The following is a 16,959-nucleotide window of genomic DNA, read 5'->3' on the forward strand; positions in this document are numbered from 1 at the left end:
CCACTGCTCTGCAGTCAGTCAGACTATCATCTCACCATCCATCTGCTTTGGTTCCCATCTCTGGCCCTCAGAGGATGCCCTTTATTAGAAATGTTAACTGCTTTCCAATCAAGGTGAGAGGGTAACAGGCAGGAAGGCCAGGGGTCTCTAAATGGAGGAAATAACCTGCAAGTGTCAGACATTTTTATCTCTCTTAAGCGGCAGGAGGAAACCAACTAGTGATATTTTTTCCTTCTCTATACAAATTTAAAAGGAGGTTTCTCTTAAAATACTGTGTTGCCATAAGGACACCTGGTTTCGCCTGAAGTTAACTATTCTCAAGCCTAAAGATAACCAATGTCTTTTTCTTATGGAAATGTTTGTCTTAAGCTATGCTAATGTACTATGCGTTTACCCCAAACTCTGTCTTCAAGTCGGTTCCACCTCTTGCCTCAGAACCTACTTGATAAACCAGTATGTTATACTCAGATATTGTTCCCCTAATCTATGTAAATGAAACTATTTGTATGGTGATCTGCCCTTCTTCAAGATTCAAGTTAATCATTTTATGGCCCAGGATAAACCATTTGGTGCCAAGGTTATCCCAAAATGCATCTTATGAGTGAGGGGCCTGGTGCCATTCTGAATTTTAAGACATTCCTTTCTTTCGTTAACAGACTTCTAGTGACTATAAAACACCCAGCTGAAGATTAGCAGGGGTGTATTCTTCTGCCCCCTTCTGATGCCTATGTCAGAAGCTTTTTCTATCTCCTTTATACTTTAATAAAACTTTATTACACAAAAGCTCTGAGCGATCAAGCCTCGTGTCTGGCCCCGGATTGAATTTTTCTCCTCCGGGGGCCAAGAATCCCGGTGTCTTCACATGATTCAACAATAACCTTTCAAAGGGATTTCAGACTGTATATATTTTTGAGAAAATATTTTACAAGCCAGACTTTGATGAACTTGATATTTCCAGGCTGCATTATTTTTTTTTAAATCCACCATATTCACAATGTCTTTATTTTTTTTTATTTTTTAAATATAAATTTATTTATTTTAATTGGAGGCTAATTACAATATTGTAGTGGTTTTGCCATACATTGACATGAATCTACCACAGGTGTACATGTGTTTCCCATCCTGAACCCCCCTCCCATCTCCCTCCCCATCCCATCCCTCTAGGTCATCCCAGTGTACCAGCCCAGAGCACCCTGTATCATGCATTGAACCTGAACTGGTGATTCGTTTCACATATGATAGTATACATGTTTATTTTCTGAAATCATTCCACCCTCTCCCTCTCCCACAGAGTCCAAAAGACTTTTCTATACACCTGTATCTCTTTTGCTATCTCACATATAGGGTCATTGTTATCATCTTTCTAAATTCTATATATATGAGTTATTATACTGTATTGGCGGAGAAGGCAATGGCACCCCACTCCAGTACCCTTGCCTGGAAAATCCCATGGACAGAGGAGCCTGGTAGGCTGCAGTCCATGGGGTCGCTAAGAGTCAGACACGACTGAGCGACTTCACTTTCACTTTTCACTTTCATGCATTGGAGAAGGAAATGGCAACCCACTCCAGTGTTCTTGCCTGGAAAATCCCAGGGACGGGTGAGCCTGGTGGGCGGCCATCTCTGGGGTCACACAGAGTCGGACACGACCGAAGCAACTTAGCAGTAGCAGCAGCATACTGTATTGATGTTTTTCTTTCTGGCTTACTTCACTCTGTATAATAGGCTCTGGTTTCATCCACCTCATTAGAACTGATTCCATTGTATTCTTTTTAATGGCTGAGTAATATTCCATTGTGTATATGTACCACAGCTTTCTTATCCATTCATCTGCTGATGGACAACTAGGTTGCTTTCATGTCCTGGCTATTATAAACAGTGCTGAGACGGACATTGGGGTACATGTATCTCTTTCAATTCTGGTTTCCTTGGTGTGTATGCCCACCAGTGGGATTGCTGGTCATATGGCAGTTATCTTTAAATAGGCATGTGCGTAACATGGTACCCTTCTGAAGAATGAACCAAAAACTGCAAGAGAAAGAAACAGTTGCTGTCTATTATGAGCATATAATCTGAATTAAAAACAGTCAATATAAAAAGAAATTTTTTTTGACTGTGTCTCATGGCTCTTGGGATCTTAGTTTTGCAACCAAGGATTGAACCTGAATCCCCTGCATTGAAAAAGCAGAGTCTTAACCACTGGACAGCCAGGAAATTCTCACTAGTAAAATTGTTTTTATTTCATAAAATTTTACTCATTATATGCACTAGGGAAGATAATGTGATAAAGATGCAAGGGTTCCAATTAAAAAAATAATGAATAAATTCAATAATAGACCACCTTAACTGCCTCCTGAGAAATCTGTATGCAGGTTAAGAAGCAACAGTTAGAACCAGACATGGAACAACAGACTGGTTCCAAACAGGGAAAGAAATACGTCAAGGTTGTATATTGACACCCTGCTTATTTAACTTATATGCAGACTACATCATGAGAAATGCTGAGCTGGATGAAGCACAAGCTGGGATCAAGACTGCTGGGAGAAATATCAACAACCTCAGATACACAGATGATACCACCCTTATGGCAGAAAGTGAAGAACTAAAGAGCCTCTTGATCAAAGTGAAAGAAGAGAGTGAAAAAGTTGGCTTAAAACTCAACATTCATAAAACTAAGATCATGGCATCAGGTCCCATCAGTTCATGGCAAATAGATGGGGAAACAGTGGCTGACTTTATTTTGGGGGGCTCCAAAATCACTGCAGATGATGACTGCAGCCATGAAATTAAAAGATACTTGTTCCTTTGAAGAAAAGCTATGACCAGCCTAGACAGCATATTAAAAAGCAGAGAAATTACTTTGCTAAAAAAGCCATGGTTTTTCCAATAGTCAGGTATGGATGTGAGAGTTGGACAGTAAAGAAAACTGAGCTCTGAAGATTTGATGCTTTTGAACTGTAGTGTTGGAGAAGACTCTTGAGAGTCCCTTGGACTGCAAGGAGACCCAACCAGTCAATCCTAAAGGAAATCAGTCCTGAATATTCTTTGAAAGGACTGATGCTGAAGCTGAAACTCCAATACTTTGGACACCTGACGTGAAGAACTGACTCATTGGAAAAGACCCTGATGCTGGGAAAGATTAAAGGCAGGAAGAGATGGGGATGACAGAGGATGAGATGGTTGGATGGCATCACCTATGCAATGGTCATGAGTTTGAGCAAGCTCCAGGAGTTGGTGATGGACAGGGAGGCCTGGCGTGCTGCAGTCCATGGGGTTGCAAAGAGTCAGACAGGACTGAGTGACTGAACTGAAGTGAAATTTAATACAGGGGTATAACTACAGACACAAATGACATTATTATAAAATTTAGTGAGGTTTAGAATATGAGTTACATCATAATTGAAATGGATGGCAGGAAAAAAAACTCATGTAGGATTTAATATTTGAGGGAGGCTTCTTCTTTCTTTTCTTTTCTTTTCTTTCTTTCTTTTTTTTTTTTTTTTTTTTTGAGAAAGCCTTTTTAGTGTGAGTACAGTTAAGCTTCAATCTGCATGTGGTTGCTGTTATTTAGTCCCTAAGTCTTCTCTGACTCTTCTGTGGCCTCATAGGCTGTAGCCATGCTCCTCTGTCCATGCAATTTCACAGGTAAGAATACTGGAATAGGTTGCCATTTCCTCCTCCAAGGGATCTTTCTGACCCGGAGATCAAACCTGTGTCTCCTGCATTTGGCAAGCGGGTTCTTTATCACTGAGCCTCAGAGAAGCCTCTACCATCTACACATACTGCCATGGAAATCAAATTAATTAAAAAAGAATCTCAGTGAATTTCATTTATAAATTTTCACAAAAGAGTGCTGCAATATATATCAAAAGCTTAACCAATATTGAGTAAAATAATAATAACAAAATGAGAGACAGAGTAAGAATATGAAATATAGAATATTACATGAAGAGTAAATCTACTCCTGAGAAAAAAATATGAAAGTTCAAATTTATTTCATTTAGCCTATTTCCTATTGGTAGATATTTAGATTATTTTCAATAGTTTGCCCCTGATGCTGGGAAAGATTGTAGGTGGGAGGAGAAGGGGACGACAGAGGATGAGATGGTTGGATGGCGTCACTGACTCGATGGACATGAGTTTGAGTAAGCTCCGGGAGTTGATGATGGACAGGGAAGCTGGGCATGCTATGGTCCATGGGGTTGCAAAGAGTAGTACACAACTAAACAAATGAACTGAACTGAACTGATTATAAGCTCTGATGCAATGAATACTTTGAAAGTGGTAAACTTTTGCAGGTTCAATTGCTAGAATTACTGGTTTAAATGATACTTGCATATTTAATTTTCAAATTCCAGGTGAGTTATATATTTCATTCAAATAATAGCAAATTATCTTCCATAAAGAAGACTAATTTAAACTTCCACCAACCATGAATGAGTGTGAAAAAAAAAAAAAAAAAACCTTAAAATGATAAAGAATTAGACATATGTAACAGGGCCTGGCTCTCACATTAGCTTCTGGCCCAATTTTGTAGTTGAGGCTTCATTGCCTGTAGAATTACGGAACACCCATACTAAACTGACTTTTCCATTAGTTAAAACTAAAGGTCAAGAAACAGGGTAGAAAAGTTGTCAGCCTCAGTTTCATCCTTTCTTAAGAAAGAAATTTCCTGCTAATCATTTTCCTAAAAGCGTTTTTCACATCTTTGTTCCTCAGACTGTAAATCAAGCGGTTCAGCATAGGTATAATGAATGGTATGGGGAGGGAGGAGGGAGGAGGGTTCAGGATGGGGAACACATGTATACCTGTGGCGGATTCATTTTGATATTTGGCAAAACTAATACAATTATGTAAACTTTAAAAATAAAATAAAATTTAAAAAATAAATGAATGCATAGAACACAGAGGTCACATTATCAATATCCAGTGAATGGCAAGCACTGGGATGCAAATAAATGAAGATCAGGGTACCATCGTTGATAGAGACCACAATCAGATGGGATGCACAAGTGGAGAATCCTTTTCTTCTTCTGTCAGCAGATTCTGTTTTAAGAATGGGTGCTATGATGAGGATATAAGAGAAGAGAACTGTTAGAAGGCAGAGGGCTTCCACTAAACTAGCAAAGACCACCAGTACAATGTCACAGGTGTAGGTGTCAGTGCAGGACAGAGAGGAGAGAGGGGCGGTGTCACAAAAGTAATGGTTAATTTCACTGGAGCAGAAAGACAGGTGAAAGGTATTAGTGGTGTGAATCACTGAGCTCATGGTGCCCCCTAAAAACGCTCCAATTGCAAGCTGGCAGCAAATCCTCTTGGACATAATAACAGTGTAAAGCAGGGGGTTGCAGATAGCTATGTACTGGTCATAAGCCACGACCGTCAAGAGAAAAGGCTCTGTGTCCACCAAACAGCAGAAGAAATATAACTGTGCAGCACAGCCATTGTAAGAAATGGTCTTCTTATCAGAAACTAAGTCCACAAGTAATTTGGGGGCAATGACTGAAAAGTAGCAAGCATCTATGAAAGACAAAATGTGGAGAAAAAAGTACATAGGGGTGTGCAAGTGAGGACTGATTGTGATTAATAAAATCATCCCAAGGTTGCCCATCAGGGTAACAGAGTAGACGGACACAAACACAGCAAAAAGAGCACTCTGCAGTTCTGGGTGGTCACTGAATCCCAAGAGAAAGAACTGTGTCTTCACAGCGCTGTTCTCCACCTCCATTCTCTGCAGGGTTCCTGGAGGTTGGAATGTCAGCAGGGTACCAATGGGGATGTTGATAATAATCTTAAGAGAAGCTACAAAGGAAAATAATTAAAGTAGTTAGAATAGTAATTCTAAATCCACTTGGCACCGCCATTACACTTGGGCATAAATAAAGTTTAGTATAAGCATAGCTTTTCAACTGAAATACTTTTTTTTAATTAGTTAATTGCTTTTTTTTTTTTTTTTAATGTTTGGCAGAGACATGTAGCTTGCAGGACTTTAGTTCCCTATGAGCAATGGAACCCATCTACTTTATATTGAAAGCACAAAGTCCTAACCACTGGATGGCCAGGGAATTGCCTGAGATAGTTTATTTAATTGAATTGATTGTTTATACTTCTATTTCTTAAAGCTATATATATTTTTCCCCCTTATTAAATGAGACACCATCAAACCAGCCAGTGAACTCTGAATTTCTTACTTTCATCAACTCTTTCATCTGTCACCAACTTCAAGTGATTGAGGTTAGTTACATTGATACATAGCAGACTGAGTAACTAGCCTCTCTTTTCCTTTGTGGTATTTTTGTTTACACAACAAATAGATACATTTCTATTTCAGTTGAAGCCTTATACATGTAGAGGAGTAGAAGTTCTTTATTTCTCACCTTGAGCTGAGAATTTGCCTCTGAGGACTAAAGAAACCAGTTAAAGTTTCTTGAAATACACTGATGAAATAGAAGGAGGTAAGATTCAGAATTAGTTATATAAGTAACTAAATCCTAACTCTGCCACTTAGCAGTTATAAAGTCTTCAGCAGGCCAAGTAATCACAGAATTTCAGCTTCATCACCTATAAAATGAAGAGGACAGTGCCTTCGGCAATGGCACCCCACTCCAGTACTTTTGCCTTGAAAATCCCATGGATAGAGGAGCCTGGTAGCCTGTAGTCCATGGGGTCGCTAAGAGTCGGACATGACTGAGCGACTTCACTTTTACTTTTCACTTTCATGCATTGGAAAAGGAAATGGCAACCCACTCCAGTGTCCTTGCCTGGAGAATCCCAGGGACTGGGGAGCCTGGTGGGCTGCCGTCTATGGGGTCGCACAGAGTAGGACACGACTGAAGCAACTTAGCAGCAGCATCAAATCGTATTAAATTTCCTTCTAGGCTCAATATCTTCACCATCTTGTTCATTCACTGTTCTAAAGCTGGCAACACAGTAATTCTGCAGAATTCCATATATCTACTTTATGTTATCTGAAATCCAAGCTATGAAATACAACTAGAGAAATCCAAATGCTTGCATATTTATTAAATTCATCTAGGCAATACAATAATATTCAGGAATATTGGGTGGCCCCTTTGATTAAAATGATAAAAGATGTTATAAATGCTCACCTACCCACCTCTCTATGTTATCTCTTGTCATTGCTTTAGTCCACAGCTCTGTAAATTGTAGATAACCCATAGCAATGCAAGTGACACTTGTCTATAGACAGGCACATTTTGCCCAGGATAGAGATAATTGATTTCTCTCCCCACTGATGGCAAAAATCCAGCTTTACATCTATTTGTCAGTCTATTTATGAATTCCTGATTTACGATATTGTGGTTCTTTGAATTATGTTGTGTACTGCCGGGAGCTGGCATATTGCATATTGAGTGCATATTGCATATTGAGTGCAGCACTTTCCACAGCATCATCTTTCAGGATCTGGAATAGCTCAACTGGAATTCTATCACTGCCGGGAGTCAGCGTGAGGCACTCCGCCTGTGGCAAAGGTCAGGAGGAAAGAGGCTTGGCATACGCAAAGGTGGGATCGAGCCTCAGGAGTCCCCCTGGAAATTCTCGAGCATCTACCCGCAAAAAGAGTCTGCCTACTTTCTGCTTTGTGCTTTCACCTACACCTCTGACTTTACAGGGTGCTGTCCCCCACTACCTCTCTCTGAAAAAAGAGGTAACTTACAGCTCCAGTTAATAATTCCTGGGTGTGACAGTGTTTCAACCTACAAACTCCTTTGGAAGTCCTCTAGCCTGCCTGAATAGGTTTTTCCGGCCACATGTGATTGCTCAGAGCCTCCCCACTGTGAGAGGCAGGAGATGTTCCAAACTGTCTAAATACAGATTCCTTTGAGCAGTTAAAAGATTGATTAGAAATTGTATTGGTGAAGGGTTTTTCACTTGTTGGGCCAATGTTTGCTGCTAAGTCTCCATATCCCTTACCTGCTGTATAATTTGTGTAAGTAGTAGCTTTAATATTTGCAACCTGGGACCCTTGAGTTAATTCTTTTTCTTGTTATAGCTCATCACACCTTTGCTCTGTAGGAATGCAACTTTATCTAATGCTTTTGGAGGGTGGCGCTTGACTAATCACCTTTAGAGAAAAATAAGTTTTCTGAAGAAAGGGTCTTAAAATGTTAACAGGCCTCCGGGCCAGAAGATGATGCAAATCACCTAAACTTTTGCATATGATAAGTTTGCAGGAAGAAAGCCTGGCTTACTGCATGACTCTACCCCTTCCCCCATTATCCTCTATGCATAACTTAAGGTATAAAAACTACTTTGGAAAATAAAGTGCGGGCCTTGTTCACCGAAACTTAGTCTCCCCATGTCGTTCTTTCTCTCACCTTCTGGCTGAATTATTCAGCATCTTTTCTCCGCTGAATTTCCTCACTGAGCTATCCTTATTTCGGCCTCTTTTCTTCACCGAATTTCCTCACTGAGCTATCCTTATTCTATTACTCTTTATATCCTTAATTAACGTTTAATTAAGCAGTTGTTTCCTGATCCTCGCCGACGCCGTCCCCACTTCCCTGGATTTCCCTGGATCCACTGGGGCTGGACCCCGGCAGTACATTTCATAACATATTACGTATTGAACAAAGTAAGAAAACCTTTGATGCCTGTAATGCTATATGCATTGTTATTGTTGCTCGGTCGTTAAATAAGTGTTTGATTCTTTAGGACTCCAGGGACTGCAGCATGCCAGGCCTTCCTGTACCTCACTGTTCCTGCCTATAAAAGTTAAAGATAAGTTAAATATGTGTGCATATATGTTATATACACATATATTTTTTTCTTTAACAATTTACATTATTCATGGCTCTTACAAACTCAGTATTTAAATAAATTCAGATTTGAAAACATTTTCATTGTCATCTCATATTCTCTGTCTCAGAACATAATCTAAGCACATTACTAAAATCTTAACCTCCTGTCCTATCTTTTGTTCCAAGTTCTTAACAAAACTAAATGTCTTATTAAAACTGTGTATACATTTAGAGTTAATAAGCACAACTATCTGTGAAGCTATTTTTGGGGTATAGAAAATGAACTACAAACACAATAATAATTGTAGACTCTTCATTGTTCGACACCTATTTTTCTGCATCTGTTCGTTTCTGCATCTGCATTGTTTCTAGGTAGATTAGGCAAATTCTGGGTAAATGTGTGTATCTGACATTAATACATTTTCATCTTATAATTTTCAAAGTAAACTTTCTCATCTAATTTAATTCTCACCCCTCTTTAAACAGTGCTGATCAACTCTCAGTTTTATTTAGAAGGAACTGATGATTTCAGCCCAGTGAATAGTCCAGGACTGCATAGCTTTCCAATCAAACAACAGGTCCAGAGTTTGGACATTCTGTACACTGGACATTCTTCAATAAACACTACCTCCCCAGAAATGGAAATGTTAGAAATGGTGGAGCTTAGACGATTACTGTAAATAATATAGTTATTTCCCCAAAACTCAATGTGCTCACCTGCCAGGGAAGTCCTTGGTCACTTTTTCTTTTTTCCTTTTATTTTAATTTCTTTAAGCTTTTTTATTTTGTATTGAAGTATATCTGATTAACAAACAATGTTGTGGTAGTTTTAGGTGAACAGAGAAGGACTCAGCCATACACATGCATGTGTCCATTCCCCCTCAAACTTTCATCCATCCAGGCAGCCACATAACATTGCACAGAGCTCCCTATACAGTAGGTCCTTGCTGATTGTCCATTTTTACTACAGCAGTGAGTGCATGCTCACCCCCAGGTCCCATTCTCCTCCCCCTACTCTTTTCCACTGGTAACCATAAGGTCATTCTCTGAGTCTGTAAGTCTCTCTCTGTTTTTATAAGTTCATTGTATCAACTCTTCTTAGGTTCTGCATATAAAGGATGTCATATATTTCTCCTTCTCTGTCTGAATTACTTCACTCAGTATGACACTCTCTAGGTCCATCCATGCTGCTGCAAATGGCATTATTCCATTATTTTTAATGGCTGAGTAATATCATTATTTTTTAAAACATTTTTTTCCTTCTCCCTTAAAGTCAGCCCTCTTATCTGCCTGAATCCTTTTACTTGTGTCTTGACAGTTGTTGGGATCAATGCATTACCATAAGATAGGACAGATAATATGAAAATCAGTTCAGCTGTAATTGATATATAGCTCCATCCATTCTTAAAAATAAATAATATATAATAAGCACAGTGTTAATTCTGATTCCTAGTCAGAGTCCAGTAATGGTGAGGTTTGTTTTAAGGTTTGCTGTTGTTGTTTAGTTGCAAAGTCTTGTCCTGCTCTTTTGTGACCCCGTGGACTGTAGCCCACCAGGCTTCTCTGTCCTTGAAGTTTCCTAGGCAAGAATCCCGGAGTGGGTTGCCATTTCCTTCTCCAGGGGATCTTCCTGATGCAGAAATCAAACCCATGTCTCCTGCATTGGCAGGCAGATTCTTTAACACTATCATGTGTCAAACATTAGGTTTTTGTTTCTGCTGTTGTTTTTGTTAGATACATTTTCAGAATTTAAAACATGTATTACCCTAAGTATGTTTATCCTCAAAACATCAGTTTCTATGTGTAAAATAGGATCACACACTCTGATATCCAAATCCCAATGGGAAAACTTACCTGAGCAATTAGAGTTCTACAGAGGAGTCAAGTACACACAAAGGAAATGATGTAATGTGTTTTTCTATATCTTAAGAACATCTCGAGCAAAAATATATTATGACTTTCAAAATGGTAGATTATTATACATAAAATTGGAGGATGATAGTTGCTATCTGATTTGACTTGTTCAAAGCAATTTATCAATTGATAGAAGTTTTATGTGACAGGACAGTGGTGAACTGAAATGAAGCCAAATATATCCATTCACGAATTGAGAATTAGAAGGTCTTTAAGTAAACATTGTCAACTAAAAAATAATATAGTCACAACCTGAAAGTAGACATTTCACTTGTTGGGAATGTTAGGGCCTCTGAGGCCAGGAGGCAGCATCAGTAGCCACAGGAAAACCACTCAAGGAGGCAGGAGGGGGAGTCAGGCTGTACACAAGTTTGCAACAAAGGGGACAGAGAATCGGAACATCAGAGATTATTGTGAGGTAGAGAAAATCAGATTTCAAGTTAAGGAGTTAATTTTTCTTCTACATATGGAAAGATGCAAGCCTCTGGGCTCACTGAATTCATTCCTTTCATATGCACTTCAGCTCGGTTCAGTTCAGTCCCTCAGTCCTGTCCAGACCCCATGGACTGCAGCATGCCAGGCTTCCCTGACCATCACCAGCTCCCGGAGCTTGCTGTCTGGGGCCAAATTCTGTCTCCTGATTGTTTGCATCCTTAATTCCTCGCTCACCTTAAGGCGTGGCCGATGTGGCAGATGGCTGCTGCTTGCATTCCCTGAGCTCTCAGCAAAAACCTGTGCAGGTGGCAGCATCTGCTGGCGCTCAGTTTTGGGAGCCCTCATTCACATTTGGAGGCCAGAAATCATGGATGGTTGTTACATTTTTTGTTTATGGATATGACAGCAGACATTTAATTTCACCACATGAGAAAGTCAATGATGAATGAAATTGACTCCAATATGTGTTGTCTGTGCATCACGTTCAAGTGGAATTTTGGCCATCCAAGGTCAGAACTGACCTGATAATCTTAACTCAATACAAACATTTATTCTATGTATGTGTGCCAGCTGGTGTTCTGGATACAAAACAGAGAAAGGGAGGATAAATGGAACTCCATATGAAGAATTTGTCAAACAGAATACTGAACAAGAGACAAAACAGGAAAAATAATAAGAAATTGGAGATTGAAAATTTCATGGCGTGATCGAAGTATTGAAATGAGATTTAGAGCAATGTTGCCTGTGTGTGTGTGTGTGTGTGTGTGTGTGTGTGTGTATGGGCTTCCTTGGTAGCTCAGTGATAAAGAGTCCGCTTGCCAATACAGGAGCCACAGGAGACAGGGATTCGATCTTTGGGTTGGGAAGATCCTCTGGAGGAGGAAATGGCAACCCACTCCAGGATCCTTGCTTGGATAATCCAATGGACAGAGGAGCCTTGTCGGTTACAGTCTGTGGGATCACGAAGAATCGGACACGACTGAGTGAGCACACACACACAGTAAAATGAAGCACAAAAAAAATTATAAATGAATGAGAAATTCACACGAATTCCTACAATTTGCAGGTAAGAGAGTGGCCAGATTATTAATGTGAAGCCACGTAAAGAAATAGAGAAGAACCTTTCTGTGTTTGCTTTACAGACAAGTCGGAGGAGCAGTCACTGTGCCCCCTTTACTCCAGATGGGGCAGAGGGGAGCCTCGCACAGTGGATGGTGCACTGTCTATAAAGCCAGCCCTCAGCTCACCCATGGCAGTGGAAACTACACGACAGAGAGGGTTCTGTCTATGCAGATCAGTGGTGACATAGGCCTTGGCAAATGCGGGCTTCCAATGGGGAAGAAGGAAATGACAGCCTGAGGGTGATAAGAACCAAATGCTTTGTCTTAAACAGCAGAAAATGGTGTTGGGAATGCAAGTGTGTGCTAAATTAATTGTTTTCTCCTTCATTGGCAGGCAGATTCTTTACCTTCTTGGTCACCAGTATATATAAATATATATATATAAATATGGGTTTAGTAGGAGACACTGGTTTAATCCCTGGGTCAGAAAGATCCCCTGAAGAAGGAAATGGCAGCCCACTCCAGTATACTTGCCTGGCAAATCCCATGCACAAAGAAGCATGGCTATGGTCCATGGGGTAATAAAAGAGTCACATGTGACTTAGTGATTAAATAACAACAAACATATGCAAAAAAAGTAATATGAATCACTTTTCTGTACACCTGTAACTAACACAACTTTGTCAATCAACTATATTTTAATAAAAAAAATAGATTTCCAAGAACCTGAAATTGTGTTTCATTTTTACAGCTGGATTAATTGCTAATTGGATACCAGGAGAATAGAACTTTAAATTTTTATTTAGAATATTATTCCAATTTATTTCATAGTTATGTAAAGAGACGGCATAAATTATTACACATGACATGCTAACATAACTACTGCTTCTTTCTCCCCAGCCCACCCCCCACCAAGGGAAATATATTTTTATTAATAGCTCTTCTTTTACAACTTAAATTATATCAACAGGGCATTCAGTTTCTTTTTTCTTTTTTTTTTCAATTTTAACTAGTGTAATGCTATGAACCCACTGGGGAGATGAAATTGTCCACTGGGAAAAAAAAATGCACAAACTAAAAGTTGAGAGTTATATTTTATTTGGCAGACATTCTGAGGACTTCAAGCCTGGGACACAGCATCTTGGATAGTGCTAAGAAACTGTTCTGCAGAGGCAAATTCTGAAGAGGCAAGGGGGAGCCAGGAGAGATAGAAGATTTTGCAGCAAAAGATCATATAATCAGAACACCAAAAGATTATCGTTAACAAAAGAAAACCAGATAAAGTAAAGAATTTAGCACTTTTTCTGTGTATGGGAAGATGCAACAGTTTGGGCTCTCTGACACTGTTCCTTTGATATGCACCTTAGCTACCTTGAGAGTCCCTTGGACAACAAGGAGATCCAACCAGTCCATCCTAAAGGAAATCAAGCCTGAATATCCATTGGAAGGACTGATGCTGAAGCTGAAGCTCCAATACTTTGGCCACCTGATGGAAAGAACTGACTCATAGGAAAAGACCCTGATGCTGAGAAAGATTCAAGGCAGGATGAGAAGGGGTTGACAGAGGATGAGATGGTTGGAATGGCATCACCAACTCAAGGGACATGAGCTTGAGTAATCTCCAGGAGTTGGTGATGGACAGGGAGGCCTGGGGTCCTGCAGTCCATGAGGTTGCAAAGAGTTGGACATGACTAAGTGACTGAATTGAACTTAGCTATCTGGGGCCAGCCTACTTTAAGAAAACCTATTCTGTGCTTTCTCATCCTGAGTTCCCTCAGGGCTCACTGACCAGGCAGCTGTATTATGACAGCTTCATGACTACAAACACCTTTGTTTACTGATGTGGCAGGCAATAGTTTTCATTAACAAAGTCCTCTCCAGTGGTTTCTGGAAAATCAGGGGATGTTTGATGATAATAACTGAGGCAGAATGAAGAGAAACTCAGCAGATTTTTACATCAAATAATTCTTGTCCCAGATTCTCATTTTTGCTTAAGGCGAAAGATAGCAGTGCAGATGGATTTCACCTAAAGTGAACAGACTAGAATGAAATTAAGGAAATGATTTTTTTTTTTATAAATTTAAAAAGGTTCAATTTTTTAATTAGTTTTTCAGGCTAATTCATTCATCTATTCAATAAATAGTTTTGAATTGCATCCTGAGGCTAAGCATTGTACATGGTAGACAACAGTGAACTAGACAGGAAGGACCAAACTTTTATGGAATATTTAGTCTAGAGAGATAAATTTCTCATTCAGTCTTACTTAAAAATTATTTGCTTCTAAATGTTATGATGGAGCTTTGTTAGGGTGAAACAAATACATAAAAAGGATATAAACAAACCTAATTTGACCCACTAACACTCCCATCTGACTCAGCAAGTTTATTAAGCCTATTATTAAAAATAAATAAATAGGAGCCTTTAGGAAGGTAAGTCAAATTAACATGGGTCAGGGGTTGCTCTGTGCATGACATCTCACTGAGACTTCTCCAAGAAAAGAAAAAAGACGTGTAAAAAACCCTCTTTGCAAAACAGAAGAGTGATCCTATTACTACTCTTCCTTAGTTTGGAGAGTTCAGTGTAATGACTATTTCCTAAACTGACTAAGGTGAAAGTGTAAGTAGTGGAAAATATTCAGAAACTGTACTAGTAAGACTACAAGAATCTATGTCAAAGTTCCTGCACTGCTTCTCTTAGAATCTTTAAATACTTTAGGATGAAAGTACTGTATCACCCAGAACATAATTTAGTGCTGGTTGCTTTTTTTAGGGCACCTTTTACATCCTTATTCCTTAAGCTATAAATCAGTGGGTTTAACATGGGGATGACATCTGTGTAAAAGACAGAGGCCATTTTGTCTGTGCCCATGGAGTAACCGGAGCTGGGTCTGAAATACATGAACAGGAGTGTGCCATGAAATATAGCCACAGCGGTTCAGTGGGAAGCACATGTAGAGAAAGCTTTGCATCTCCCCTCAGATGAGTTCATCCTAAGGATGGTTGTTATGATGTAGCTGTAGGAGAGGACAGTGATAATGCTGGTCCCCACAACACAGCCAATAAAAGTGAACATCACAATCTCATTGATGGTTGTATCTGAGGAGGAGAGGGCTAATAAGGGTAGGATGTCACAGAAAAAGTGATTATGATATTGGAATTGCAGAATGACAACTGAAATGTACAACAGGTATGGATTGCTGAATCAACCAAGCCTACGATGTAGGCAATAACCACAAGCTGGGTACAGATTCCCCTGGACATGGCAATTGTATAAAGAAGTGGATTGCAAATGGCCCATAACAATCATAAGCCATGACAGCCAACATGAGACATTCCACATCTCCAAAGGCTCCACAAAAGTACATCTGGATGGCACATACATCATATGGAATCCTTTTTTTGCTCAGATAAGAAATCAGCCAGCATCTTGGGAGAGATAGTAGAAGAATAGCAAATGTTGCAAAAGGACAGATTGCTCAGGAAGTAATACATGGGTGTGTGCAGTCTGGGGTCCCTCTTGATCAGCAGGACCATCCCGACATTGGCAACCACAGTTATGATGTGAACCAGCAGGAAGAGCACGAAAAGCCCCTGCTGCACATCTTGTCTACCGGAAAGTCCTAAGAATATGAACTCAGCAAAGACAGTGCAGTTTTCAGCAGTCATCCCTCACACTTGAAAATTCCTAGTTATGAAAAAGGAAATGGAAGTGGAGGGTTAATATCATCTTACTGTCTTAATTGCTAAACTGCCATTTGTTTCTATATTTCAGTAATAAGAAGAAATAAATAATGCTAAAATGCCTTGAAGTTAAATTGACCCTTTGGGAAATATTTCCAACTTGATATAACTGATAAAATGATAATAATAATGATACATTCGTACACCACTGTAGTGTTTGCAGCACAAATTCATCTAACCTAAATCAGTCTATTTCCACATAAATTTGTATAGCATTTATGACCATTTTTGCTACTTCAATCTAATATTAAGGAATTTATGTCCTCAGATTGAAGGCAAGATTCTTACAATTAGTTGCTCCAGATAACCCTAGTCTTCTGACAAGATCTCTGCTTTGTTTTGTTTCAATGATGTACGGATGTTATTATATCCTGTAATAGAGAAATATAGTTGATGAGTGATGTAGATAATGAATATATTGCTTTGCAATTTCTTCATCTTCCATGAGTGTGGAGCAGAAAGAGCTATGGCAAGTTTCTGAACATAACGAGAATTCTTTTTCCCCATTAAACTCTCAGATCTGTTCAACTTTAGTATATGAGAGATAGACAGTTTGTGAAGACTCACTGGAGCAGAAAGGTGATAGCTTTTGGGTAAGAGGGTGGAAGGGTGCCTATGTACGAAATGTTAGAGTGGAGAGGCAGTCATATTCCAGGGCTGATATTCTCGCCTCTGAAAGCTGCTGCTACCTAGGGGAGATGATGAAGAATGTCTGGGACCCAGTTGTAGAGATGCTGATAGCACAGGTGACAGAGAGGCAAGAAAGGCAGTGTTGTTTACTGTGTGGATCCTTCTGCCCAGGTCTACTCTTCTTAACATGATATACTTAACACAATTTCAGTTATGTAAAACAGATAATACAAATATTCATATGTTCGCAGTCCCAGAATCTCAGAGACAATCATGCATGAACTGTGTCCCCATCCCATTCTCTAAAAATTTTAATACTTTCATTCTTTAATTTGATCCATATTTCTCTTGAATATCTCTGAGGCCAGTCATCCTTGATTTGGGAGTCACTTGTCTTAGGGGTCTAGTGGTTTTCCC

At 39.4% G+C, this 16,959-nt stretch overlaps 1 protein-coding gene and 1 pseudogene across 1 annotated transcript; both read right to left on the reverse strand.

Moving 5' to 3' along the window:
* Positions 1-4,656: 4,656 nt before the first annotated feature.
* Positions 4,657-5,731, reverse strand: LOC129653868 (olfactory receptor 5I1-like). The gene is made up of 2 exons (XM_055583530.1): positions 4,897-5,731; positions 4,657-4,757 (listed from the first exon to the last, which is right to left on the reverse strand). Exons 1-2 carry the CDS (start codon positions 5,726-5,728, stop codon positions 4,657-4,659), a joined length of 933 nt encoding a protein of 310 aa, XP_055439505.1. The 5' UTR covers positions 5,729-5,731.
* A 9,171-nt stretch (positions 5,732-14,902) lies between these two features.
* On the reverse strand, positions 14,903-15,837 carry LOC129653869 (olfactory receptor 8U9-like; annotated as a pseudogene).
* Between the last annotated feature and the right edge of the window lie 1,122 nt (positions 15,838-16,959).

Source organism: Bubalus kerabau, chromosome 5 (genome assembly GCF_029407905.1).
Source record: "Bubalus kerabau isolate K-KA32 ecotype Philippines breed swamp buffalo chromosome 5, PCC_UOA_SB_1v2, whole genome shotgun sequence".
Classification (NCBI taxonomy): domain Eukaryota; kingdom Metazoa; phylum Chordata; class Mammalia; order Artiodactyla; family Bovidae; genus Bubalus; species Bubalus kerabau.

Excerpts from the sequence above, each read along its gene's own strand:
- LOC129653868 (XM_055583530.1), bottom strand. The coding sequence starts at position 5,728 with ATGGAGGTGGAGAACAGCGCTGTGAAGACACAGTTCTTTCTCTTGGGA. Across the intron at positions 4,758-4,896 it reads TGTGACCTCTGTGTTCTATG|CATTCATTATACCTATGCTG; the intron begins CATTCATTTATT and ends CCCTCCCCATAC.